At 49.0% G+C, this 26,863-nt stretch overlaps 1 protein-coding gene, 1 long non-coding RNA gene and 2 pseudogenes across 2 annotated transcripts; 2 read left to right on the forward strand and 2 right to left on the reverse strand.

Annotated features, from left to right (window-relative positions):
• Positions 1–3,714: 3,714 nt before the first annotated feature.
• LOC147964573 (uncharacterized) lies at positions 3,715–16,875 on the forward strand (annotated as a pseudogene).
• A 2,625-nt stretch (positions 16,876–19,500) lies between these two features.
• LOC147964574 (uncharacterized) lies at positions 19,501–20,751 on the forward strand. The gene has a single exon (XM_087527218.1). The coding sequence runs from the start codon at positions 19,661–19,663 to the stop codon at positions 20,168–20,170; it is 510 nt and encodes a 169-aa protein (XP_087383344.1). The 5' UTR covers positions 19,501–19,660; the 3' UTR covers positions 20,171–20,751.
• Positions 20,752–21,206: 455 nt separating this feature from the next.
• On the reverse strand, positions 21,207–23,366 carry LOC125517147 (uncharacterized). The gene is made up of 3 exons (XR_007287428.2): positions 23,049–23,366; positions 21,547–22,019; positions 21,207–21,451 (listed from the first exon to the last, which is right to left on the reverse strand). It is a non-coding gene; the product is annotated as an uncharacterized LOC125517147 (long non-coding RNA).
• Positions 23,367–24,135: 769 nt separating this feature from the next.
• Positions 24,136–25,403, reverse strand: LOC125516742 (uncharacterized; annotated as a pseudogene).
• Positions 25,404–26,863: the final 1,460 nt, after the last annotated feature.

Below are 26,863 nucleotides of genomic sequence, written 5' to 3' on the forward strand. Positions count from 1 at the left end.
TATAATGGGAACCCCTTGATAGTTCGCCTTGATTAAAGCTTTTCCAGCAATGCCCAACCTTGGTCTTACCATTTGCCACCTAGCCTCTTTTTCCCTTGGGTTTCCGGAGCCCGAGGGTCATCTTATTTAACCCCCCCCCCCCGGGCCAGTGCTCCTCTGAGTGTTGGTCCAACCGAGCGATATCCGGGGCTACCAGGGGCAACTCTGGGCTGGCCTACCCGATGTCTGGCTCATCTGAGTGTGCCCTGAGAACGAGATATGTGCAGCTCCTATCGGGATTTGTCGGCACATTCGGGCGGTGTTGCTGGACTTGTTTTAACCTGTCGAAGTGTCTTGAAGAACCGAGGTACCGAGTCTGATCGGAACATCTCGGGAGGAGGTCTATTCCTTCGTTGACCGTGAGAGCTTATCATGGGCTAAGTTGGGACTCCCCTGCAGGGATTTGAACTTTCGAAAGCCGTGCCCGCGGTTATGGGCAGATGGGAATTTGTTAATGTCCGTTTGTAGATAACTTGAACCTTAAATTAATTAAAATGAATCAACTGTGTGAGTTACCGTGATGGTCTCTTCTCAGCGGAGTCCGGGAAGTGAACACGGTGTTGGAGTAATGCTTGTCGCAGGATGCCCTCTAGTTATTCGTTCACGCTTTGCCTCCTCTTCTCGCTCTCTTTTGCGAACAGGATAGCCACCATATATGCTAGTCGCTTGCTGAAGCTCCACATATATTTACCTTGCCATACCTATTAAGCTTAAATAGTCTTGATCGCGAGGGTGCGAGATTGCGGAGTCCCTGTGGCTCACAGATTACTATTACACCAGATGCAGGGCCTGATGATTCCGCTCTAGGTGACGCGCTTGAGCTCAAGTGGGAGTTCGACGAGGACTCTCAATGATACTATGTGTCTTTTCCTGATGATCAGTAGTGGTGCCCAGTTGGGGTGATCGGGACCGTGTCGCATGTTGGGTTATCTTTTATTTTGGCGCCGTAGTCGGGCCATGAAGTTTGAATGATGTAATGTTATTTATGTACTTGAATTGACGTGGCGAGTGTAAGCCAACTATGTTATCTCCCCTTTAATATTTATATTACATGGGATGTTGTGAAGATTGCCTAACTTGCGACATATGCCTTCAATGCGATTATGCCTCTAAGTCGTGCCTCGACACATGGGAGATATAGTCGCATCGAGGGTGTTACACCGGACTCCTCCAAGCTCCAGATGACCTTTCGGATGTTCTTCAATGATGCTGGTTACGATCTCCACGTCTCCGTCGAAGAGGCGCTCTCTGCTCCCCCTGTGGACCCCATGGATGGCTCGGACCCGGAGGCCGACCCGGACCATGAGGGCAATGGCGGCCCCCCTTCTGGGCGCGAGTAGCGCCGTCGTCTCCGGAGCCATTCCCCAGCGTCGGAACGCTCGGACGAAGCCTCCGAGGATGACCGTGGCGCCTCGCCCCGGACTGGTGCGGCGGTCCCTCCGTCCCTCTCCAAGGCCATCACCCTAGTCCTCCCCACGGATGCTTCGGGTGAGGTGGAGGAGGACATCACGGCGCGGCGATCGCTGCTATGCTTGATGAGGCGGCTACCTTACCTCCTGGAGCCATCATTCCAATCTTCATGGAGGCGCAGATATCCTCCTCTGACGGTGACGTCAGCGACACGAGCAGCGTGGGCATGGAGGTGATCCCGGCCTCTTCGCCCCGTCCCTCCTCTCCTGCCCTGCTTCAGGACCCTTCCGGCGCTGTCCTCATCGTGCCTCCGGCATTGCCCGAGCTGTCCGGTCCGGTGCCGGCCATGGGACCTTCGGCGCGGGCCGCCCCTCCCTGTCCTCCCGCGGCCAAGCGGCGCCCACGGTCGACATCCACTCCGGTGTCGTCGGCTCGGAAGAGTGCGCGGCTCTGGTTGGCGACCCCCTAGTGGGGCCTTCTCCCACCGCCATGGAGAAGGCTTCCCGCCGTGCCACGGCGCGGAACCTTGATGCAGGTCCGTCTTCCCATCCTACACCGGCTCTCTTCTGCAATGATGATGTGATGATTGAGGATACTTCCTTTTCAGTCCTTGCCGGGGTTCCGTTGGGTCACTTAGCGAAAGTCGCGGCGGATCCGCCATAGTTTTCCGAGGGGAGAAAGGTCCCCCCTTAGAACAAATTGCCTCCCTTCAGGCCAAGGAGGTCTTGGAGGGGCGGCTCGCGGCTTCTCGGGGTCGCGAGGCAGCTGCGGCCGATGAAGCAGCCCCCCGACTCCGCGCCCGACGCATAGATCATCGCCTCGGGACCTAGCCCCCGAGGAGGTCCGTGGCAGGACCCGTTCGCGGACAGCTCAGTTACGTCATGCCCTAAGTGCCAACTCCACAGTGGGGTCCTGGGAGGACCCTGTAGGCGAGTAATTATGCGTGCGTTATTCTGGAACCTACGGGGTTTCAGCCATGATGGCCGCCGTAGGCAACTGATTGATTACATGCGCGACGAGTCTGTGGATGTGGTTGCGATTCAGGAAACGATGCGGGTGGATTTTTCCTTGGCCGAGCTCGAGCGCTTGAGCCGTCACTTATTCGCCTGGCACTGGTTGCCATCTAGTGGCGTGGCTGGACACTCCGGTGGGATCCTTCTGGGTGTGAAGGATGCCACCTTCGAGGTGGGATCCATGGGTCGTGGATCCCACTTTGTTAGTATGGAGCTGTGGGAGCGTGGTGTTAACTTCAAGTGGGAAGTTATTGTGGTCTATGTCCCTGCCGATCATAGTAGGTCGGCTGCCTTCCTGGCCGAACTCCACACCAAGATTGCCTCCACGACACTTCCGGTCATGGTTGGCGGAGATTTCAACCTCCTTCGCTCAGCGGAGGAGAAGAGCAACGCAAGGGTTGACCTCACCGAAATCCGTCGTTTCAACGACTGGGTTGCAGACTTAGGACTGCTAGAGTTAGAGAGGGTTGGGGCGAGATACACCTGGACCAATAGACAGGTTAACCCAACCCTTAGTGTGCTCGATCGGGTATTTGTCTCCCTCGACTGGGAGTTGCGGTTCCCCCTAGCCTCCCTCCAGGCCATTACACACATCGGGTCGGACCATGTACCCCTTCTCTTGTCCTCTCGTGATGAGAGGCCTCGCCCCCCACCGCGGTTTCGTTTCAAAACTTTTTGGCTACGGCAACCGGGCTTCACAGCTGCCGTCCAGGCTCACTGGGCCTCGGCTTTATCCGAACCCCATAGGGCGATGTCGCGCCTTGATGAGTGGCATCACCTGTCCAAGCGCTCTAGGCAATTCATGAAGGGATGGGGTGCCAATATTGGGAGGGACCTTCGTGTCCAAAAGGCTACCCTTCTCGAAGAAATCCACGCGTTGGACCTGCGCGCTGATACCTCAGGGATCTCTGCAGAGGAATGGGCATATAGATACAACCTGGAAGAGTCCCTCATGGAGATCTACTCCAAGGAGGAAGAATTTTGGTGCCAACGCGGATCTATAAAGTGGGTGTTGTTTGGTGATGCCAACACAACTTACTTCCAGGCGATCGCCAATGGTCGTAGGAGACGTTGCTCCATCCTCCTTTTATGGGAGGGCGACTAGCTTTTTCAGGATCCACCAGCGATTCACGCTTTGGTGGACGACTTTTATAAGTCGTTATTTATGGGCCGTGCCAGGGGCGGTGTCGCCCTGGCCGACCATATCTGGTCACATGACTAGCTAGTTTCCCCGGCGGAAAATGCGACGTTAATGGCCCCATTTTATGCCGCGGAGGTGGAAGCGTTCGTCAAATCGATGAACCCGGCCTCGGCCCCAGGCCCCGACGGGCTTCCAGTCCGTTTTTTCCAGGCCTTCTGGCCGATGGTTAAGGAGATCATTCTGGACCTATTCTGGGACTTCGCCAGGGGGACATTGGACATGTCTCGTCTCAACTACGGGACCATCTCCCTGATTCCTAAAGTCCCCGGAGCTGCCGACATTAGGCAGTTCTGCCCCATCACCGTCCTTAATGTGATATTTCGGATTCTGGCCAAGGGGTATGCCACTAGGGCGGCCCTGATCGCTCCTCGGATTCACCACCCGAACCAATCGGCCTTCACGAAAGGTAGATATATTCTTGATGGGGTTCTTGTCCTCCATGAAATCATTCATGAGGTCAATACCAAACACCTTCGCGCGGTGTTCTTCAAGATTGACTTTCACAAAGCATATGATACCGTCCATTGGTCCTTCCTTCGGGAAGTATTGCTTAAACGTGGCTTCGACCCCCATTGGGTGGCTCGGGTGATGCAACTTGTGACAAGCGGTCGTACTGCCGTTAATATCAATGGGGAAATTGGACCCTATTTCACACTAGGACAAGGTGTTCGACAAGGGGACCCGATTTCCCCTTTCCTTTTCAACCTTGTGGTTGATGCGTTAGCCTTGATTCTTGATTTGGCAAGGCAAGCAGGGCACATTAGGGGGATTTGCCCCCATCTTGTGGCCAATGGAGGCCTGACCCATCTCCAATATGCTGACGACACCATTATGATGGTGGAGGGTTCGGATGAGGATATCCGGAACCTCAAATTCCTCCTCCTCTGTTTTCAGGAGATGTCGGGCCTCACGATCAACTTTGCCAAAAGTGAGTTCATGGTGCTCGAATATTCACGTCGGAAGCCCAGCGCATTGCCAACCGCTTGAATTGTCGGTTGGGGTCATTTCCGACTGCTTACCTTGGCTTGCCGGTCAGTGACAATCGTCTACTACAGAAAGACTTCCGCCCTATAGTTGCCAGGCTCCAACCACGGATGGAGCCTTGGCAAGGGAGATAGCTATCCAAGGCCGCTAGAGTGATTCTATAGTTTACATGAATCCCTCCATCAGGAGGTAACCAAAATCCTCTCCCGGTTCTTCTAGGCCGGCGAGAATAATAAACAGAAATACCACATGGTGAAGTGGTCTGAGATCTGTAAGCCTAAGGACCAGGGTGGTCTTGGGGTCATCTCATCCAAGCGGATGAATATTGCCCTCCTCTCGAAATGGCTCTGGCGGATCCAGCCTTAGGAGGGCGGCCTATGGCTGGAGATTATTCGCGCTAAGTACCTTCGTGGTCAACCATTGGTCTTTGCCTCTAGGTCAGGCAGGTCCCAGTTCTGGCAATCGGTGATCCGTCTGATGCCTGTGCTACGCATTGGGACCGCCATCTCTGTAGGGTCCGGCGCTGGTACCCTCTTTTGGCTAGATCAATGGGCGGGGCCCCGCTCATTTGCGGTGCGCTTCCCTTCATTATTTTCGATCTGCACCCGCCCACTCTTACCGGTGGCGGTTGCCTTAGCAGACTTGGGGGTTGTTACCTTCCGCCGTACCTTTGGGGCGGCGGAACGAGAACAATGGGACGAGCTAGTCGAATGTATTGCACTCCGCTCCCCCTCCCTCGAGCCGGATACGCTATCTTGGCATCTTGAGCCAAATGGCCGCTTCTCAACTAGGTCCCTTTATCAGGCAATTGTACCCACTCCGAGACCGGCGGAATTATCTGTTCTTTGGGAAATCAAACTTCCCCTGAAGATCCGCATCTTCCTTTGGCAGTGGGTTCGAGGCCGACTACCCTCGGGCACGGAGGTCCGCAAGCGTAGTGGCCCTGGGGATGGCCTCTGCCCCCTCTGCTTGGTCCCGGAAGATTGCAACCACATTTTCTTCCGTTGCCCTGCAGCACAATTCCTGTGGAGTTGCTTCCGGGAGGTCGTGGGTGGCCATTGGTGCCACGGTAACCTCCCGGACTTGTTTGGGGAGGCCTTTAGCCTCCCTACCCCCTGGAAAGCCGCCACTTGGGTGGCTTTGGGGACCCTTGTTTGGACCCTGTGGTGTATCCACAATAAGCTTGTCATTGAACGTGTGATTCCCAACCGTGCGACTGACGCTATCTATAAAATGTGTGGCCTCTTACAGCTCTAGAGACCGCTTAGCAAGCGGTGTGATCGGGACACCCTTGACAACATCAGTGCAGGCCTTCGATCTTCGGCAGCAGCCCTTTCGCCAGCATCTCCTCCACGGCCAGCCCCACCCGAGCCGGATTAGCTCTCTTTTTCTTTCTTCTTCTTTTTGGGGGCTTGTTTCGCTGTGTCCCCAGCATGACTTGTTGACTTGTTTGGAACCTGTACTCTTGTGTTGGATGCTTGGTCGATGGCTTTATAATATAAAGCGGGGGGAAACCCTTTTTCGGAGAAGGGTGGATGCGCTGCATGATAGTAGGCAGGCAGTGAATGTTGGAAATATGCCCTAGAGGCAATAATAAATTAGTTATTATTATATTTCCTTGTTCATGATAATCGTTTATTATCCATGCTAGAATTGTATTGATGGGAAACTCAGATACATGTGTGGATACATAGACAACACCATGTCCCTAGTAAGCCTCTAGTTGACTAGCTCGTTGATCAATAGATGGTCACGGTTTCCTGACCATGGACATTGGATGTCGTTGAAAACGGGATCACATCATTAGGAGAATGATGTGATGGACAAGACCCAATCCTAAGCCTAGCACAAGATCATATAGTTCCTATGCTAAAGCTTTTCTAATGTCAAGTATCATTTCCTTAGACCATGAGATTGTGCAACTCCCGGATACTGTAGGAATGCTTTGGGTGTACCAAATGTCACAACGTAACTGGGTGGCTATAAAGGTACACTACGGGTATCTCCGAAAGTGTCTGTTTGGTTGGCACGAATCGAGACTGGGATTTGTCACTCCGTGTGACGAAGAGGTATCTCTGGGCCCACTCGGTAGGACATCATCATAATGTGCACAATGTGATCAAGGAGTTGATCACGGGATGATGTGTTACGGAACGAGTAAAAGAGACTTGCCGGTAACGAGATTGAACAAGGTATCAGGATACCGACGATCGAATCTCGGGCAAGTATCGTACCGCTAGACAAAGGGAATTGTATACGGGATTGATTAAGTCCTTGACATCGTGGTTCATCCGATGAGATCATCGTGGAACATGTGGGAGCCAACATGGGTATCCAGATCCCGCTGTTGGTTATTGACCAGAGAACGTCTCGGTCATGTCTGCATGTCTCCCGAACCCGTAGGGTCTACACATTTAAGGTTTGGTGACGCTAGGGTTATAGAGATATTAGTATGCGGTAACCCAAAAGTTGTTCGGAGTCCCGGATGAGATCCCGGACGTCACGAGGAGTTTCGGAATGGTCCGGAGGTAAAGAATTATATATAGGAAGTGCTATTTCGGCCATCGGGACAAGTTTCGGGGTCATCGGTATTGTACCGGGACCACCGGAAGGGTCCCGGGGGTCCACCGGGTGGGGCCACCTGCCCCGGGGGGCCACATGGGCTGTAGGGGTTGTGCCTTGGCCTATATGGGCCAAGGGCACCAGCCCTAAGAGGCCCATGCGCCAAGAGAAGAGAAAAAGGGGAGAGTCCTAAAGGGGGAAGGCACCTCCGAGGTGCCTTGGGGAGGATGGACTCCTCCCCACCCTTGGCCGCACCCTTCCTTGGAGGAAGGGGCAAGGGCTGCGCCTCCCCCTCTCCCTTGGCCCTATATATAGTGGGGAAAAGGAGGAGCAAACAAATCTAAGGCCTGGCGCCTCCCTCTCCCTCCCGTGACACATCTTCCTCCTCCCGCAGCGCTTAGCGAAGCCCTGTTGGAATCCCGCTACTTCCACCACGCCGTCGTGCTGCTGGATCTCCATCAACCTCTCCCTCCTCCTTTCTGGATCAAGGCATGGGAGACGCCTCCGTTCCGTACGTGTGTTGAACGCGGAGGTGCCGTCCGTTCGGCGCTAGGATCATCGGTGATTTGAATCACGACGAGTACGACTCCATCAACCCCGTTCTCTTGAACGCTTCCGCGCGCGATCTACAAGGGTATGTAGATCCAATCCTCCCTCGTTGCTAGATGACTCCATAGATTGATCTTGGTGACACGTAGGAAAATTTTGAATTTATGCTACGTTCCCCAACAGTGGCATCATGAGCTAGGTCTATTGCGTAGATTCTATGCACGAGTAGAACACAAAGTAGTTGTGGGCGTTGATTTTGTTCAATATGCTTGCCGTTACTAGTCTTATCTTGATTCGGCGGCATCGTGGGATGAAGCGGCCCGGACCAACCTTACACGTACACTTACGTGAGACCGGTTCCACCGACAAACATGCACTATTTGCATAAGGTGGCTGGCGGGTGTCTGTCTCTCCCACTTTAGTCGGATCGGATTCGATGAACAGGGTCCTTGTGAAGGGTAAATAGCAATTGGAATATCACGTTGTGGTCTTTGCGTAGGTAAGAAACGTTCTTGCTAGAAACCCATAGCAGCCACGTAAAACATGCAAACAACAATTAGAGGACGTCTAACTTGTTTTTGCAGGGTATGCTATGTGATGTGATATGGCCAAAGGATGTGATGAATGATATATGTGATGTATGAGATTGATCATGTTCCTGTAATAGGAATCACGACTTGCATGTCGATGAGTATGACAACCGGCAGGAGCCATAGGAGTTGTCTTTATTTATTCATGACCTGCGTGTCAACATAAACGTCATGTAATTACTTTACTTTATTGCTAACCGTTAGCTGTAGTAGTAGAAGTAATAGATGACGTGGAAACTTCAAGAAGACACGATGATGGAGATCATGGTGTCATGCCGGTGACGATGATGATCATGGAGCCCCGAAGATGGAGATCAAAAGGAGCAATATGATATTGGCCATATCATGTCACTATTTGATTGCATGTGATGTTTATCATGTTTATACATCTTATTTGCTTAGAACGACGGTAGTAAATAAGATGATCCCTCATAACAATTTCAAGAAGTGTTCTCCCCTAACTGTGCACCGTTCCTAAAGTTCGTCGTTTCTAAGCACGTCGTGATGATCGGGTGTGATGGATCCTTACGTTCACATACAACGGGTGTTGACGAGCCTAGCATGTACAGACATGGCCTCGGAACACATGGAAAACACTTAGGGTTAACTTGACGAGCCTAGCATGTACAGACATGGCCTCGGAACACAGAAGACCGAAAGGTCGAGCATGAGTCGTATAGAAGATATGATCAACATGAAGATGTTCACCGAAGTTGACTAGTCCGTCTCACGTGATGATCGGACACGGCCTAGTTGACTCGGATTATGTAATCACTTAGATGACTAGAGGGATGTCTATCTGAGTGGGAGTTCATAAGATGAACTTAATTATCCTGAACATAGTCAAAAGGATTTTGCAAATTATGTCGTAGCTCACACTATAGTTCTACTGTTTAGATATGTTCCTAGAGAAAATTAGTTGAAAGTTGATAGTAGCAATTATGCGGACTAGGTCCGTAGACTGAGGATTGTCCTCATTGCTTCTTAGAAGGCTTATGTCCTTAATGCACTGCTCAGTGTGCTGAACCTCGAACGTTGTCTGTGGATGTTGAGAACATCTGACATACACATTTTGATAACTACGTGATAGTTCGGTTAAACGGTTTAGAGTTGAGGCACCGAAGACGGTTTTGAAACGTCGAAAAACATATGAGATGTTTTGAGGACTGAAATTGGGATTTCAGGCTCGTGCCCACGTCAAGAGGTATAAGACCTCCGACGATTTTCTTAGCCTGCAAACTAAGGGAGAAAAGCTCAATTGTTGAGCTTGTGCTCAGATTGTCTGAGTACAACAATCATTTGAATCAAGTGGGAGTTGATCTTCCAGATAAGATAGTGATGTTTCTCCGAAGTCATTACCACCAAGCTGCTAGAGCTTCGTGATGAACTATAACATATCAGGGACATATATGATGATCCTTGAGATATTCGCGATGTTTGACACCGCGAAAGTAGAAATCAAGAAGGAGCATCAATTGTTGATGGTTGGTGAAACCACTAGTTTCAAGAAGGGCAAGGGCAAAAAGGGATGCTTCATGAAACGGCAATTCAGCTGCTGCTCTAGTGAAGAAACCCAAGGTCGAACCCAAACCCGAGACTGAGTGCTTCTGTAATAAGGGAACAGCCACTGGAGCAGAATTACCCTAGATACTTGGTAGATGAGAAGGCTGGCAAGGTCGATAGAAGTATATTGGATATACATTGTGTTGATGTGTACTTTACTAGTACTCCTAGTAGCACCAGGGTATTAGATACCGGTTCGGTTGCTAAATGTTAGTAACTCGAAATAAAAGCTACGGAATAAACGGAGACTAGCTAAAGGTGAGCTGACGACATGTGTTGGAAGTGTTTCCAAGGTTGATATGATCAAGCATCGCACGCTCCCTCTACCATCGAGTTTGGTGTTTGCGTTGAGCATAGACATGATTGGATTATGTCTATAGCAATACGGTTATTCATTTAAGGAGAATAATGGTTACTCTGTTTATTTGAATAATACCTTCAATGGTCTTACACCTAAAATGAATGGTTCATTGAATCTCGATCGTAGTGATACACATGTTCATGCCAAAAGATAGTAATGATAGTACCACCTACTTGTGGCACTGCCACGTAAGTCATATCGGTATAAAACGCATGAAGAAGCTCCATGTTGATGGATCTTTGGGCTCACTCGTTTTTGAAAGGTTTGAGACATGCGAACCATGTCTATTGGTGTATATGCATGAAGAAACTCCATGCAAATGGACTGTTTGGACTCACTTGATTTTGAATCACTTGAGACATGCAAATCATACCACATGGGCAAGATGACTGAAAGCCTCGTTTTCAGTAAAATGGAACTAGAAAGCAACTTGTTGGAAGTAATACATTTTGATGTGTGCAGTCCAATGAGTGCTGAGGCATGTAGTGGATATCGTTATGTTCTTTCTTCACAGATGATTTGAGTAGATGTTGAGTACATTTACTTGATGAATCACGAGTCTGAATTATTGAAAGGTTCAAGTAATTTCAGTGTGAAGTTGAAAGATCGTCGTGACAAGAGGATAAAAGATCTATGATATGATCATAGAGATGAATATCTGAATTACGAGTTTGGCACAAAATTAAGACATTGTGGAAATCGTTTCACAACTAATACAACCTGGAACACCATAGTGTGATGGTGTGTCCGAACATCATAACTGCACCCTATTGGATATGATGCATACCATGATGTCTCTTATCGAATTACCACGATAGTTTATGGGTTAGGCATTAAAGACAACCACATTCACTTTAAGTAGGGCACCACGTAATTCCGATGAGATGACACCGTATGAATTATGGTTTAGAGAAACTTAAGCTGTCATTTCTTAAAAGTTTGGGGCTGCGACGCTTATGTGAAAAAGTTTCAGGCCGATAAGCTCGAACCCAAAGCGGATAAATGCATCTTCATAGGACAACCCAAAAACAGTTGGGTATACCTCCTGTCTCAGATCCGAAAGCAATAAAGGATTGTTTCTAGAATCGGGTCCTTTCTCGAGGAAAAGTTTCTCTCGAAAGAATTGAGTGGGAGGATGGTGGAGACTTGATGAGGTTATTGAACCATCTCTTCAACTAGTGTGTGGCAGGGCACAGGAAGTTGTTCCTGTGGCACCTACACCAATTGAAGTGGAAGCTTATGATGGTGATCATGAAACTTCAGATCAAGTCACTATCAAACCTCGTGGGATGACAAGGATGCGTACTACTTCAGAGTGATACGTAATCCTGTCTTGGAAGTCATGTTGCTAGACAACAATGAACCTACGAGCTATGGAGAAGCGATGGTGGGCCTGGATTCCGATAAATGGCTCGAGGCCATAAAATCCGAGATAGGATCCATGTATGAAAACAAAGTGTAGACTTTGACAGAACAACTCGATGGTCATAAGGCTGTTGAGTGTAGATGGATTTTAAAAGGAAGACGGACAATGATGGTAAGTATCACCATTAAGAAAGCTCGACTTGTCGTTAAGATGTTTTTCGACAAGTTCAAGGAGTTGACTATGATGAGACTTTCTCACTCGTAGCGATGCTAAGAGTCTGTTGGAATTATATTAGCGATTACTGCATTATTTATGAAATCTTGCAGATAGGATGTCAAAACATTGTTTCCTCGACGATTTTCTTGAGGAAAGGTTGTATGTGATACAACCGGAAGGTTTTGTCAATCCTGAAAGATGCTAATAAGTATGCAAAGCTCCAGCTATCCTTCTAAGGACTGGAGTAAGCATCTCGGAGTTGGAATGTATGCTTTGATGAGATGATCAAAGATTTTGGGTTTATACAAAGTTTATGAGAAACTTGTATTTCCAAAGAAGTGAGTGGGAGCACTATAGAATTTCTGATGAGTATATGTTATGGATCAGAAATGATGTAGAATTTCTGGAAAGCATATAGGGTTATTTGGAAAGTGTTTTTCAATGGAAAGCCTGGATTAAGCTACTTGAACATTGAGCATCTAGATCTATAAGGATAGATCAAAACGCTTAATAGTACTTTCAAATGAGCACATACCTTGACATAATCTTGAAGGTGTTCAAGATGGATCAGTCAAAGAAGGAGTTCTTGCCTGAGTTGTAAGGTATGAAGTTAAGACTTAAAGCTCGACCACGGCAGAAGAGAGAGAAAGGACGAAGGTCGTCCCCTATGCTCAAGACATAGGCTCTACAGTATGCTATGCTGTGTACCGCACCTGAAGTGTGCCTTGCCATGAGTCAGTCAAGGGGTACAAGAGTGATCCAAGTATGGATCACAGGACAGCGGTCAAAATTATCCTTAGAGGAATAAGGATATGTTTCTCGATTATGGAGGTGATAGAGAGTTCGACGTAAAGAGTTACGTCGATGCAAGCTTAACACCTATCCGGATAGCTCTGAGTAGAGATGCCGGATACGTATAATGGAGCAACAATTTGGAATAGCTCCAAGTAGAACAGCTATTTGGAATAGCTCCAAATAGAACATGGTAGCTACATCTAGGAGATGACATAGAGATTTGTGAAGCACACACGGATCTGAAAGGTTCAGACCCGTTGACTAAAACCTCTCTCACAAGCAACATGATCAAACCCAGAACTCTTTGGGTGTTAGTCACATGGCGATGTGACCTGTGAGTGTTAATCACATGGCGATGTGAACTAGATTATTGACTCTAGTGCAAGTGGGAGACTGTTGGAAATATGCCCTAGAGGCAATAATAAATTAGTTATTATTATATTTCCTTGTTCATGATAATCGTTTATTATCCATGCTAGAATTGTATTGATGGGAAACTCAGATACATGTGTGGATACATAGACAACACCATGTCCCTAGTAAGCCTCTAGTTGACTAGCTCGTTGATCAATAGATGGTCACGGTTTCCTGACCATGGACATTGGATGTCGTTGATAACGGGATCACATCATTAGGAGAATGATGTGATGGACAAGACCCAATCCTAAGCCTAGCACAAGATCATATAGTTCGTATGCTAAAGCTTTTCTAATGTCAAGTATCATTTCCTTAGACCATGAGATTGTGCAACTCCCGGATACTATAGGAATGCTTTGGGTGTACCAAACGTCACAACGTAACTGGGTGGCTATAAAGGTACACTACGGGTATCTCCGAAAGTGTCTGTTTGGTTGGCACGAATCGAGACTGGGATTTGTCACTCCGTGTGACGAAGAGGTATCTCTGGGCCCACTCGGTAGGACATCATCATAATGTGCACAATGTGATCAAGGAGTTGATCACGGGATGATGTGTTACGGAACGAGTAAAAGAGACTTGCCGGTAACGAGATTGAACAAGGTATCAGGATACCGACGATCGAATCTCGGGCAAGTATCGTACCGCTAGACAAAGGGAATTGTATACGGGATTGATTAAGTCCTTGACATCGTGGTTCATCCGATGAGATCATCGTGGAACATGTGGGAGCCAACATGGGTATCCAGATCCCGCTGTTGGTTATTGACCAGAGAACGTCTCGGTCATGTCTGCATGTCTCCCGAACCCGTAGGGTCTACACACTTAAGGTTCGGTGACGCTAGGGTTATAGAGATATTAGTATGCGGTAACCCGAAAGTTGTTCGGAGTCCCGGATGAGATCCCGGACGTCACGAGGAGTTCCGGAATGGTCCGGAGGTAAAGAATTATATATAGGAAGTGCTATTTCGGCCATCGGGACAAGTTTCGGGGTCATCGGTATTGTACCGGGACCACCGGAAGGGTCCCGGGGGTCCACCGGGTGGGGCCACCTGCCCCGGAGGGCCACATGGGCTGTAGGGGTTGTGCCTTGGCCTATATGGGCCAAGGGCACCAGCCCCAAGAGGCCCATGCGCCAAGAGAAGAGAAAAAGGGGAGAGTCCTAAAGGGGGAAGGCACCTCCGAGGTGCCTTGGGGAGGATGGACTCCTCCCCACCCTTGGCCGCACCCTTCCTTGGAGGAAGGGGCAAGGGCTGCGCCTCCCCCTCTCCCTTGGCCCTATATATAGTGGGGAAAAGGAGGAGCAAACAAATCTAAGGCCTGGCGCCTCCCTCTCCCTCCCGTGACACATCTTCCTCCTCCCGCAGCGCTTAGCGAAGCCCTGTTGGAATCCCGCTACTTCCACCACGCCGTCGTGCTGCTGGATCTCCATCAACCTCTCCCTCCTCCTTGCTGGATCAAGGCATGGGAGACATCTCCGTTCCGTACGTGTGTTGAACGCGGAGGTGCCGTCCGTTCGGCGCTAGGATCATCGGTGATTTGAATCACGACGAGTACGACTCCATCAACCTCGTTCTCTTAAACGCTTCCGCGCGCGATCTACAAGGGTATGTAGATCCAATCCTCCCTCGTTGCTAGATGACTCCATAGATTGATCTTGGTGACACGTAGGAAAATTTTGAATTTATGCTACGTTCCCCAACAGTGAACATCTGATTGTTCAATCCCAGTAGGTCACCTCACACTCTCTTTGCTTCCCACAAGTAAAGAAAACTTACACTCTTGCACTTTGACACTCTTAACCTTTCAATAAATGACTCTCAGTTTTTGTAAAGCAGAAGTGTGGCTAGCTCATGCGTACGTATCAGTTTTTTTAAAAGAAAATCTAGTCTTTGATACTCCCTCCATTCCACAATGTAGTGCTTCCTCTCTTCCCGTGCTTCAACTTTGACCGTAAATTTAACTGCCAAGACCGATTGCAGCGGTAGCAAAAATTATATCAGTGAATTCGTATTCGAAAGAAGTTTTCAATTATATAATTTTTTCTCCCGCCGCAGTTGGTCTTGTTGGTTAAATTTATGGTCAAAGTTGGATCTCGAAAAGCGCGGGCGCACTATATTTTGGAATGGAGGGAGTAGTATACTACTATTTCATTTAGGAAATCATACGAGCCCACGAGCCCGCAATTAATTGATCCTCCCTAAAGTTAATGTTTATTCCAGCAAAAGAAAAGAGTTTATCCTTACTCTTGAGCATTACATGCATCCGACATATACTCCCAAATCCTAATCACTGACTAAATTGCATATACACTAAAACTAATACCGTAAGGTTAGTTTGTGGGCAAAGGGAACCAGTCAAGGACCATGGACCGGCATGTGCCACCGCTGTCTTGGCCAGCATCTCTGTGGGTAATGGCGCCACGGTGGTCTCTGATATTGTACACACCGCAACAGAGATGATCGTCCTCGGTCTTTACCTCACATGTCGGATGAGTGTCGAGTTTAAACTCTCTTAGAGTATCTTCAACAGGTGCGCCAAATTAACACCGCGCCGTAAAATTCCTCATTTTAGCACGCGCGCAATTGAAATAGTTGCTATAGCTGGCGCGCGAAAACAGCGCGCGCGGCATACGTAGTCCAGCGCGCGGGCCGAAACGCAATCGCGCACCGCTTATTTGCTGCATCCGCTCTCGCGCGCTCGCTCGCACCTCCCACCCCCCATCGAGCCACGCCGCCGCCGCCGACCGCGCCAGCCGCCGACCGTTCCGGCGCTTCCCCGGCCTATCCCCGCCCCGCGCGCGCTTTCTTCATATGTATTGCTCAAAAGCCATGAATTCCGTGCATGTTGATTGTAGTTTTTTATTTATAGCATAGTATTCAACATTGTAGATGAGTTCGTCGTATGATTCTTTCGAAGAAGAATTTGATATGGAAGAGGAGGAGGATCCTGCAATGATCCTAGCTATGCATATTAATAAAAAAACCGAAGCACGGTGGTTCAGTTATGGGTCGGCAGAAAATTTGGAGGGATAGGATCGATGCCCACAACAGATTGATCAGGCATTATTTTGCGGAGAATCCCACATACCCCGAGTCGTATTTTCGTCACCGGTTTAGGATGAGCACCGAATTGTTTAGGCGCATTGCGGAGAAACTAGTGAGCCATGACCGCTTTTTTCAGCAAAGGAGGAATGCCGCCGGAGAGCTCGGGCATAGCACCTTTCAGAAGGTGACAGCCGCTTTGCGTATGTTGGCATACGGTATACCGACTGATTTTGTTGATGATCACTTGGCTATGGGTGAGAGTCAAGCCATCATGTGTGTCAAGCGCTTCGCAGTCGGAATTGTGCAAGTGTTTGGCGAGTAGTATTTGAGATCTCCCAACGCTGAAGACGTCGCAAGGCTTTTGGCGATAAACAAAGCTCGCGGCTTTCCTGGCATGCTTGGCTCAATAGATTGCATGCGTTGGACTTGGAAAAATTGTCCAAAGGCATGGCATGGGCAATTCCACGGCCAAAAAAGGGTTCCACTATAATCCTTGAAGCGGTGGCCGGTCAAGAGACTTGGATTTGGCATGCATTCTTTGGAATGCCTGGATCTTTGAATGACATCAATGTTGTCAACCGGTCACCACTGATGAGCAAGATTGCAAATGGGGAGTTGCCACCGGTGCAGTTTGTAGCAAATGGCCGTACATACAACTATGGCTATTATCTAGCAGATGGCATCTATCCAAAGTGGCAAACCTTTGTCAAGCCGTTGAAAAAGCCAGAAGGTAAGAAAAATCTTGATTTCCACAATGCTTAGGCGGCGGCTAGAAAAGATGTGGAGAGAGCTTTTGGGATTTTGCAAGTCCAATTTGCTATTGTGAGAGGACCGACTAGATTTTGGGATCAGAAGATGCTTTGATACATAATGCACGCTTGTGTGATCATGCACAATATGATCATCGAGAATGAGCGTAACCAAAATGTAGACTACTCTCAGTATGAGCTCTTGGGATATCTCGTGCGAGTGCGACGAAGGGCTGAAAGGGTGGCCCGTTTTGTTGCCTCCTATCATGCCATTCAACGTCCCGCAGCGCATAATGATCTTCAGAAGGGTCTCATTGAGGAGTGGTGGGCATGGAATGGACGACAAAGAGCATCATAATTTGTGCGTTAGTTATTGTATTGTTGAACTATTTGTTGTGTTTAATTGCATTATTTTTTGTATTGAATGATAAATTGTTTGTTTGAGTTGTAATAAATAAAATTGAACTATTTATTTTTGTTTGTTTTGATTTTTTGCTTCTGTTTTCGAATGCATATGTTGTTTGTGCGAGAGTCGCGCGCGCTGCATTTTTGCGCGCTGCTGGAGCGGCGCGCGCGTGCTGCATTTTAGCGCGGCAGCTGGAGCCAGCGCTGCGCGCCGCGCCAAACCAGGCGATGGAGACGCGCTAAAGCTGTGTTTTGCGCGCGACGCGTTCGGCGCCTGTTGAAGATGCTCTTACAAAGGAGACGCAGTTTTCTTGAGATCCAGCTCCAACCGCACAGCCATCAACAAAAGCCGGGAGCGAGAAAGCGCATTCTAGGCTGACAAAAAGAGCATGCTCCTTCAACCTATCAACCTTCCTCCACCGTCCATGGCCACACTCCAAGTCTAGGTCCATTGCTTCGAAGACTTTGAGCCACCGAGTCCGGATTCGTTTACGAGAGACACGGTCCTCTTCGATCTCCCGTTCAACCATGAGCAGCCGGTCACCGGACACGACCAAGTAGTAATAGCGCTTGTAGAAGCCGGTCGAGGAGCAATCTATTTCTGCTGTTGTGCCTGGTATACAGCATTGGACGGATGGTTGGTGTTGGTCGTGCTGCAGGCCCGACCGCAAGCTGCATGCCCGACCGCAAGTCCAGGACATGGAGCTCCCGATGACGAGTGATGCCTTGCGCATCCGGCGAAGTCCAACCAGTGATCATGTAGAGCTTGCCTTTGAAGAGTGCCATGTCATTGGGAATCAACGGACGCAGCTTAATGGAGCCTGCTTGCGGCCGCGGCCCGCGGGCATAGATGTGCAACCGGCAGTTGTTCCTGCTTGAAACGACGAAGATGTTGTCCGAAACCACAATCTTGTGGATGTTGTATGGGACGAGGTAGAGGGGAGTCGATCTTGTGATCTGAAACCAGAGCATGTCGTGGTCAACGTGTTGCAGGGTCGTCTCCCCGGTGAGAGGGTTCATGAGAGAGCAGTTGCCGTCGTCGTGCACGAGGAAGAGCATGCCGCCGGTGGAGACGCGGCTCGCGACGTTGGCTGGGATGGCAGGCAGGCGGTGGACCACGCCGTCGGGGAGGCTGAGGAAGGTGCCGTCACGGAGGGCGAGCCATGGAAGTAGCGGGGGCAGGTCACGCGCCGCGGAGTGCCACGGCCGGCACACGGCGCGGAGGCGGACGCGGTCGACGTGGGACGGCATGCGCAGGAGCGCCAGCACAGAAACTCTTGCAGGAGGTGCGGCCATGGGCTGCCGGCCTCTTCCGGTGGTGGCGCGCTCTTACTTGACCCAGCGACGGCCATCGAGATTGGTGCCGCTGCCATGGCCGCCTACTTGTTCTACCACGGGGATGCACGGCTGGACGTGGCCGTTCCATCGGTCAGCCTATTTATTTAGAGCATCTCTGACAGACGCCGAATGCGCCGCGCGCAAAAGACAGCTTATAGCGCGCGCCTATCGTCTGATTTGACGCGGCACGCAGCGCTGGCTCCAGCAGCCACGCTAAAATGCAGCGCGCAAAAATGCAGCACGCGGGACACTCGCACAAACAATATATACATTCGAAAACAGAAGCAAAAAGATCAAAACAAACAAAAATAAATAGTTCAATTTCGTTTATTACAACTCAAACAAACAGTTTATCGTTGAATACAACAAATAGTGCAATTAAACACAACAAATAGTTCAACAATACAATAACGAACGCACAAATCATGATGCTTTTTGTCGTCCATTCCATGCCCACCACTCCTCAATGAGATCCTTCTGAAGATCATTATGCGCTGCGGGACGTCGAATGACATGATAGGAGGCAACAAAACGGGCCACCCTTTCAGCCCTCCGCCGCACTCGCACGGGATAGCGTCTGCTGAAGCAACTATTCCGGTTGCGCGCGTGCTAAAACGGGGAATTTTGTGGCGCGGTGCTAGTTTGACGCGCCTGTTGGAGATGCTCTTAGACCTTATTCTTTTGGCAACTTATGGTGGTTTATGGTATAAATCGTTTCCTTCCTAACTTATTTTAATAACCGCCCTTGTTATTCTCAAAACAAAAAAATGTTTTCAGCACGTACAAGTGTTGTTGTCGTTGTAGAATTTCTTACTGAAACAAGTTGGAAAGATAGCGTCATGTCATCACAGTAAATGTCCAAATCTCCGCGCTTTCGAGCTATACTCGGATTCAAACCATCGACGGATATACTCGTGATTGTCGCCCCGTCTCCCGCGTCTCTTCTTTCTTGCTCGCCCCGTCTCCCCAACTCCCGATCCATCCGAATCTGATCGGCATCCTCATCCTCCCTTCCGCCGCCGGATCGTTGCTCTCGCGACTCCGCGGCCGCGACCATGGGCGGCACCATGGTGCTTCCGCCTGCTCTGCTCCCGCGCCGTAGCGCCGCCGCCGCCGATCTGCACGCCTGCTCCTCCCGCGTGCGCGTGAACCCCGCCTTGATGGCGAACCCCGCGGCTGCCAAGAGGCCAAAGCGTCCCGGATCCGTGCACGACGTGCAGCCGCCGGCGAAGCGCGTACGCGGTGCCTGCTCGGGGGGCGAGCTCCATGCCGCGGTCCCCGCCAACATCAAGAACAGCAAGCTTCCGTGTCCCAGCAGCGGCAAGGATCTGAAGAGTCCGACGTGCCTCCACCGTTCCGGGATCAAGAACCAGGTCGCCGAATCTCCGGCGAGCGCGACGCAATCGAAGCCACCGATCAGCATGCGCCAACTGATCGAGAATGCTCGCCTCGCCATGGATTGGGCTCACCCTACCTCCGAAGAAGAGGTCAGCCGTCGACACGACATCGAGCGCAGCCGAGCGGAGGCCCGGCGAAAGATGGAGCAGATGGCGGACACCGTGTAGTCCAACGACCCCTGGATCGATCCCTCCGACGTGACCAAGTCCCCTGAGGAGCTGCTCCAAGCAAGACAAGAAGCATGGCGTGCTCAAGCTCAACTCATTGCGATGGCTTGTCAACGGGATTTTGCTCAAGCGATGTAAATCCACGGACGTGTGGTCAAGCGATCGAAGCAGAGGAAGAAATCATAAGCAATGCAGCCTTGTTGGTGGTAGTCTTGCTTAGCTGAGCAAAGCAGAGGAACCAGAGTCGGCACCTAGCTGAGAAAAGCATAGGAAGCAAAGGAAGCTACAAGTTGTCAACTATGTAATCTACTACTGTAGTTGCAAGTGTGTAGAAGTATTTCACTGGCATGTTTTCCAGTAGTGCCAGTGAGATTCTTAATTTGGCTATTAATTAGTGCGCATTATGATCACAATCGATCAATTAATGCAAAGGGTTTTGTTTCATGTAAAAACATTGGATCTGATCAGTCTGATGTGTGCAAGCATCTGCCACTACCGGATCTCTTTCTATGTTTTCATCTGATGTATGCTCCATTGTTCTTTTGTGAATAATAACCATGAATAATTACAGGCACACGGTTCCACCAAGACTATTTCTTGTGTGAACTATTCCAAGTGACTGTATTTCAGGAGAGGAGCAGATATGTGTGCTCTATTCCCTTGAGAAAAATTTACACCTCAACAATGCAGAATTTATTTGTCGCATCCAGAAGGCGCCAAAAAGCACGTTTCCTGAATCCTGGTGCATACATGCATCGTTGTTACCAACAGCTCATGTGTACTTGCTGTCTGAAATTTTGCAACAGCTGCAAATTTTGTTCAGTACAATTGCTGTATATGCAGACCAGTTTCACTTAATTAGCATATTCATTGACATGGATCTACTGAGTTAACATATTCAGTACAATTGCCGCAACTCATATGTACCTGCCAAATTTGGCAACTGCTGCAAATTTCGTTCCACACAAATGGTGCCAGTATCAAATCAAACCACATGTCACGTCGCAGAGAAAATACATACTTGGCGACAATGGTGTTTACTTCACTGAATATCTGAATTCACATATTCATTGACATAAATCCACTGGAATACAAGGGAATTACAATGCCTGATACATAATCTGAACTCATAGTGACAACTTCAATCAATTGCAATGGGAAATGTTGGCAACATTCACTCGTGTTGCAGTTCTTCCTCTTCCTCTGCACCTTCAAGTGTCATCCGCAGCTTCTCGGCTCCCTTCCTCCTGCAGAGAAATCAGGAGTGCCCATTTTGACACGCTGGGAAATGACATGACCAAGGAGGAGAATAATCAATACTTCAAAGTAGCAAGGAAGAGAAGAATCAATACTTGAACAAAAGAGAAAGGGCTTACCCATGGTTTTTATCCATTGCATTTTGCCATGATCAGTACTTCAAAACTTCCAGCAAGACATTCAGAATACTAGCCATCGCGGTTGGTCATGTGATGCTACTGATAATAGTTCTTACCCTATGACAGCCTGCACACTGCACGTCAAACTAGTTCTTACCCAAGTTCTTTAGAGGCTATAGAGTACCTTTCATGTACAACGTGGGAGGTGATGATAAATCCAGTCACGGTCAGAGCCTGGCACAACAACTTTATAGGAGAATTTCAGCTTGGGGCAAGATCGCCGGTTTTGTAGGTCAGCTCGGGAGACTGGAGGAGCTCCACTTGGAGTTTTGGACAATAATATCATTTCACCATGCTCAAGCAGTCAACAGACTACAGGTACTCAGTATGGCCAAAGGATGGCCAGTCCTTCAAATCTAGCATTCACTCGTTTGATGTTTTGGGTGCTCGCTTTCATCTAACATTCATTGTTCCTGCATGTGAGAAAGACAGGAAAAGTCATTTAGTCACACAAGTGCAGATCCAAATATCATTCTAGAAAAACAGTATGTTACATACTATTTTTTGAAAAGAGACATTACATAATGAACCAACCAATCCAAGCAAAAGAATAGAAGCATTAAAAGATCAACAGCTCAAGAGTTCATATAGGATAAAGTTGTAAAGTACACACATTCAGTAGATTTTTTTTTTGACGCGTACATTCAGTTGATATCACTAAGCTTTCAGATGAGAGACAGCCTTAAAGGTGTAGCCATGCTGGTTTGTTTTCCAGTTACTTATGCAATTAGAGATTAGACATGTTTATCATAGGGTTAATGAAAGATATAGCATTCATGGGCAGAGACAGTTTCTGAACTCCACAATTTCAATTGCCTCCCAGACCCGTTAACATCGCAGAAGCAAGCGCACTACTTATCCTATTGTGTTCATTTTTCTTTAGCATGAGTTTTGCTACTGGGACTCTTCGAAAGACCACTGACCTGATCATTTCATCAGTGGTACAGGAATAAATGTCCTGCTATATGTTTTTGAAATTAGGTGTGTACGGCCCCGTGTTCTCTTCAAATTATAATTCATGCTGTAGGCATCCTATAGCAGCTTCAGGGTGAGACGCTGCTGCTAAAGCAGGAAGGATAACCTCATCTCTTGACCCCCTGTCACTGGACTGCCTGCCTTAACTAAGCAATCTGTGTGCCTAATCTGGGCAGGCTGCGTCAGTGTCGTGCATGGACCCTCACCTCGGTTCAGTACGTGGACAAGGACAGCAACAACACATTATTGTCTGAACCTGATCATCGCTAGTGTATGTATTGCCATTTACCAATTCAGCAGAGCAGAGTAACACAGTTGGAGCGTGTCTGAAGAATTTAGCATGCAATGGAATGAGCCAAACCCTTTCTGACAGAGCTTCTTCTGTAGTGGTATCTACTAATGGTTCAGTGAGGGCCTCCCTCACCTTGTATATCCAGCCAAGAAAGGAGGAGGGGAAGGGGATTTACCGGTCTTGGTCTCGTGGAGCTCGTGGAGGAGCAACGTTGCATCGAGGTGGTGGAGGTCGACGGTGGGACGAAGGCCAGCGGATGGGGAGGAAGTTGCAGGCGGCGCCGGTCCGGCAAGGCCGAGAAAGGCGCCGGCGAGCTTCAGCGAGGAGGGAGGCCGACGGCTAGATCCAGCGAAGAAAGAGACGGGGAGCTTCAGAGGGAAGGGAGGCTAGAGGCGGCGCCGGCGCGAGTGGATGGCGGAGTGCCAGCGTCCATGGATTTGAACCCACGGTTTTAATCCAATTTTTCTTTCTTTTTTCTTCTACTAAAACCAAAACGCCCCGATCCGGTGCATTTAATTCCCCAGTCCGCCCAGGCCCATTAGACCTCTTCCAATCGAAAGGAAAAGAATTCTACGAGGTCAGGTTTCACGCAAGATTTATCCTGATGGATGACACGTGACATTCACAAATCACAAAGCATCACATACCCCCTACTTAAAATCAGGGGGGAGAGATTAGATACTTTGTGATTTGTGAATGCCACGTGTCATCCATCAGGACTGGTCTCACCTACTAACCGTGAGACCTGGTCTCATATAATTTTTTTCGCAATGCAAAGGTGCTTAGATAAGGTGCTAAGTGCATTAAATACCTTATGGCGTGTTTGATTACATTGCCTATTCAGCCTGGCCCGGCGAGCCTGGCTCTATTGAGCCGGTTTGAGGGGATGCAGGCCAAAAAAAACCCAGATGCACATAGTTTGGTTGCCTGCATGCCCCTAGTTGCATGAGACAACCATTTTCGACCCGGCGTTTGGTTGCCGGCATTGCATTAGGCGCACATATGACATGGTGTTTGGTTGCAACCTGCATAAGGTGTTGTCACCACGTCTAACTAATGATGAGCTTACCTCACAGAATCTGAACATGTAGCGCCATCTACTTAAACAAATGACAGTTCATCCTAACTACTATCAAATGACAGTTCAAATTACTAAGAGCCATTGGCTAAATAGGGGGTAGTTCGTCGGTGCTATCAGATCTTCCTCTTCCTCTCTTCTTCTGCTTTTGCTGTTGCTGCTTGTTGTTCTTCTTCCATCTTCTTCAAATCCTGCACTGACCTCTGTTAAGCCACATCACCTCTGCCCACTCCAACATTTTGTTCTTCCAAACGTCGTTGTCAAATGCCTCCACACCATGGCCAGAGCTAACAACATCGTCAGGCTCGACATCTTCCTCCTCAGGCACGTTCATCAAAGCCCCACCGGAGGATCCAATTATGCAGAATGCAACAAGCAAGAACTAGTTTAATCTGAGTGGAGTATGAGTGGAATGGCTTCTGATCTAGGATCTTAAACATATTCTTCAGAGCTCCAAATGCCCTCTCAACAGTTACTCTAAGGCTGGAGTGTCTGAGATTAAACAGCTCCTGTGCAGTCCTAGGATAGTTCCTACGAGAGAACTCGTTGAGATGGTACCTTCTTTTCTTGAAGGGTGGAAAAATACCCGGCCAACATGCATAGCCAGCATCTCCAAGGTAGAACTTGCCGTCGGGGATGTTGATCCCATCAGGTCGACTCATGTTGTCAGTGAAAATGTTAGCATCATATGCTGACCCCTCACAGCCAGCCAGCACATATGTGAACTTCAGATCAAAGTCAACAGCAGCAAGCACATTCTGACTTGTGTAGTGCTTCCTCCCCCTGTATGCTGCAGACTGTGACCTAGGAACTCTGGTAGTGACATGAGTACCATCTATTGCCCCAATGCAATCCTGAAAATGACATTACAAGCCCGTGTTAGTGCTCAACTTGAACAATACAAGCATATCAAGTCATGAAAAGTGTATATTGTCAATGCTCACCTTGAAATATGGATACCATCTTGGGCTTCCGCGAATCTTGGGTGGAGTCTGGCCAGATGGTCTCCTGATTATCTCTCCTCTAAGCTCCCTAACAACATAAAGCACCTGCTTGAAGTATCTAGAGATGGTCTCCATTGATCTCCTGAACGTGTTGTGAATGACCCTGAACCTCTGGTTATGGCCAACAACATGGAGGAACATGGCCACTTGCTCTTCGGCACTGGTGTTGATGCTATCTTGTAACAGCCCCCCTGCTCCTGAAGGTCTCGACAAGCCTGGCAAATGGTGCTATTTTCATTCTAAGCATCTATAGAGCCTCGACGTCATTGCAGTTGTAGATGTAGTTCATATTTCGGATCCTCTCCTGTTCCCGGGGAAACAATGGACCATAGCGGATCAAAGGTCTCCTAGCACGACGAACAACTCTTTGGTGCATGAACATGACCCATGCCTGAATCACACTAATCAGTGCTGCTGCCTGGATTATCAGCCTCATCCGTGCGTCCATAACCTAGTCTACATCGACGGTTCGTTCAGTGGGAAATCGATCCTACACCTAACTTAACGGCCTAACCACTGAGCTAACAAAGGGGGAGGGGGTGCTTCTTACCGGCATCGGAGACGAGGATGGCGTAGGGGGAGCCATGGCACAGACTAGGTCGACCAGACGGTGGCCAACAGCAAGTGGGGCACCAGATCCGCCGCAAACGCCGCCACCTCTTCCGCCGTCGTCGCTGCCTATAGCGCAGATCTGAAATCGCAGCCGCCGCCGGTGGTGAGGCAGTAGGGAAGAAAGGGGGCAGTTGTCGGTTCTATATCCGGCGTATCTCGTAGTAGGGGTCCTAAGCTAGTCGTCTTGGAGCGATGGTAACATGGACACAGAATTTTACCCAGGTTTGGGCTCTCTTGAAGAGATAATACCCTACGTCCTCCTTTTGATTGTATTGATATGAGGATAGTACATAGTACAGGTATCTACCACGAGATTGTAGTAATGAATATGAGATTTTCTATTGACTAGCCTGGCCTCGGCTTATATATGCACCGTAGGCCTAGGGTTTAGGAGAGCCCTTGGCTTGAGCGCCAAGTCTTGTGGAGTTTTCCTTGTATGCGGCATGGGCTGCCTAAAGTGGCCCATTAGTGAATCGCCATGGGGGTCCTTGGCCCGACCCACCTGATCGGGAGATGACATGGTGAGTACCTCCTAGTCCAGGACACCGTCAGTAGCCCCCTGAACCGGTCTTCAAGTTAGGGACGCTCCTTGATTCTTCGATTCTTCCGAACTGTTCTTCATCTTCGGTCGTCGGTCTTGAAAACTGGTTCAACAAATCTTCTCATCTTCGATCTTGAGGATCGCCGAAGTGAATCCGAAGAGTTTACACGTCGGGTATCCGAGGAGCCCCTTTTAAGTTTTCGGCCTTTATCAATGCCTTGTTATTGTTATGCCACACCTTGGATTTGAAGTTGTTCCCGGGCGGCAATGTCATATTGCGTCCGAGCTCCAACGCCGGACTGCATCTGAGGTATCCTCTTGCAGCCGAACTCCAATGTCAGAGTGTATCCAAGCTCCATTGTCGGACTATAGCCGAGCTCCAACACCGGACTGCAACTGAGGTGGCACAGAGTACCTCGTGTTTGAAAACGTTTGAAGGAGTTAATCCGAGCTTAACGCTGAAAAGTTCTCTATGGAGCCAGCCGCTCGCGGCCGAGCTTTATGCCGGAAACATCCTATATGGATTTAGTCACTTGCATCCAAGCTTTATGCCGGATTGCTTTCGAGCTGTGAAATTTATTTGCTGATGAGATGTATACAACCAGTAGCCCTCAAGGTGTGTGTCGGCCTAAAACCCGAGATGCACATTAGAGGAGATAGTGATTCACGAACGGGCCCTTGAGAGGGTTTTGAGAAATCGCCGTAATATATTAGCTTGATGCCGGATAGGTCCCAGATGATGCCTATTGTTGTCC

This window comes from Triticum urartu, chromosome 6A (genome assembly GCF_056163025.1).
Source record: "Triticum urartu cultivar PI428250 chromosome 6A, HENAU_Tu73, whole genome shotgun sequence".
NCBI classification, from domain to species: domain Eukaryota; kingdom Viridiplantae; phylum Streptophyta; class Magnoliopsida; order Poales; family Poaceae; genus Triticum; species Triticum urartu.

What these genes read in the sequence shown, in the direction of transcription:
- LOC147964574 (XM_087527218.1), top strand. Translation starts at nt 19,661, where the DNA reads ATGGGCGGCACCATGGTGCTTCCGCCTGCTCTGCTCCCGCGCCGTAGC.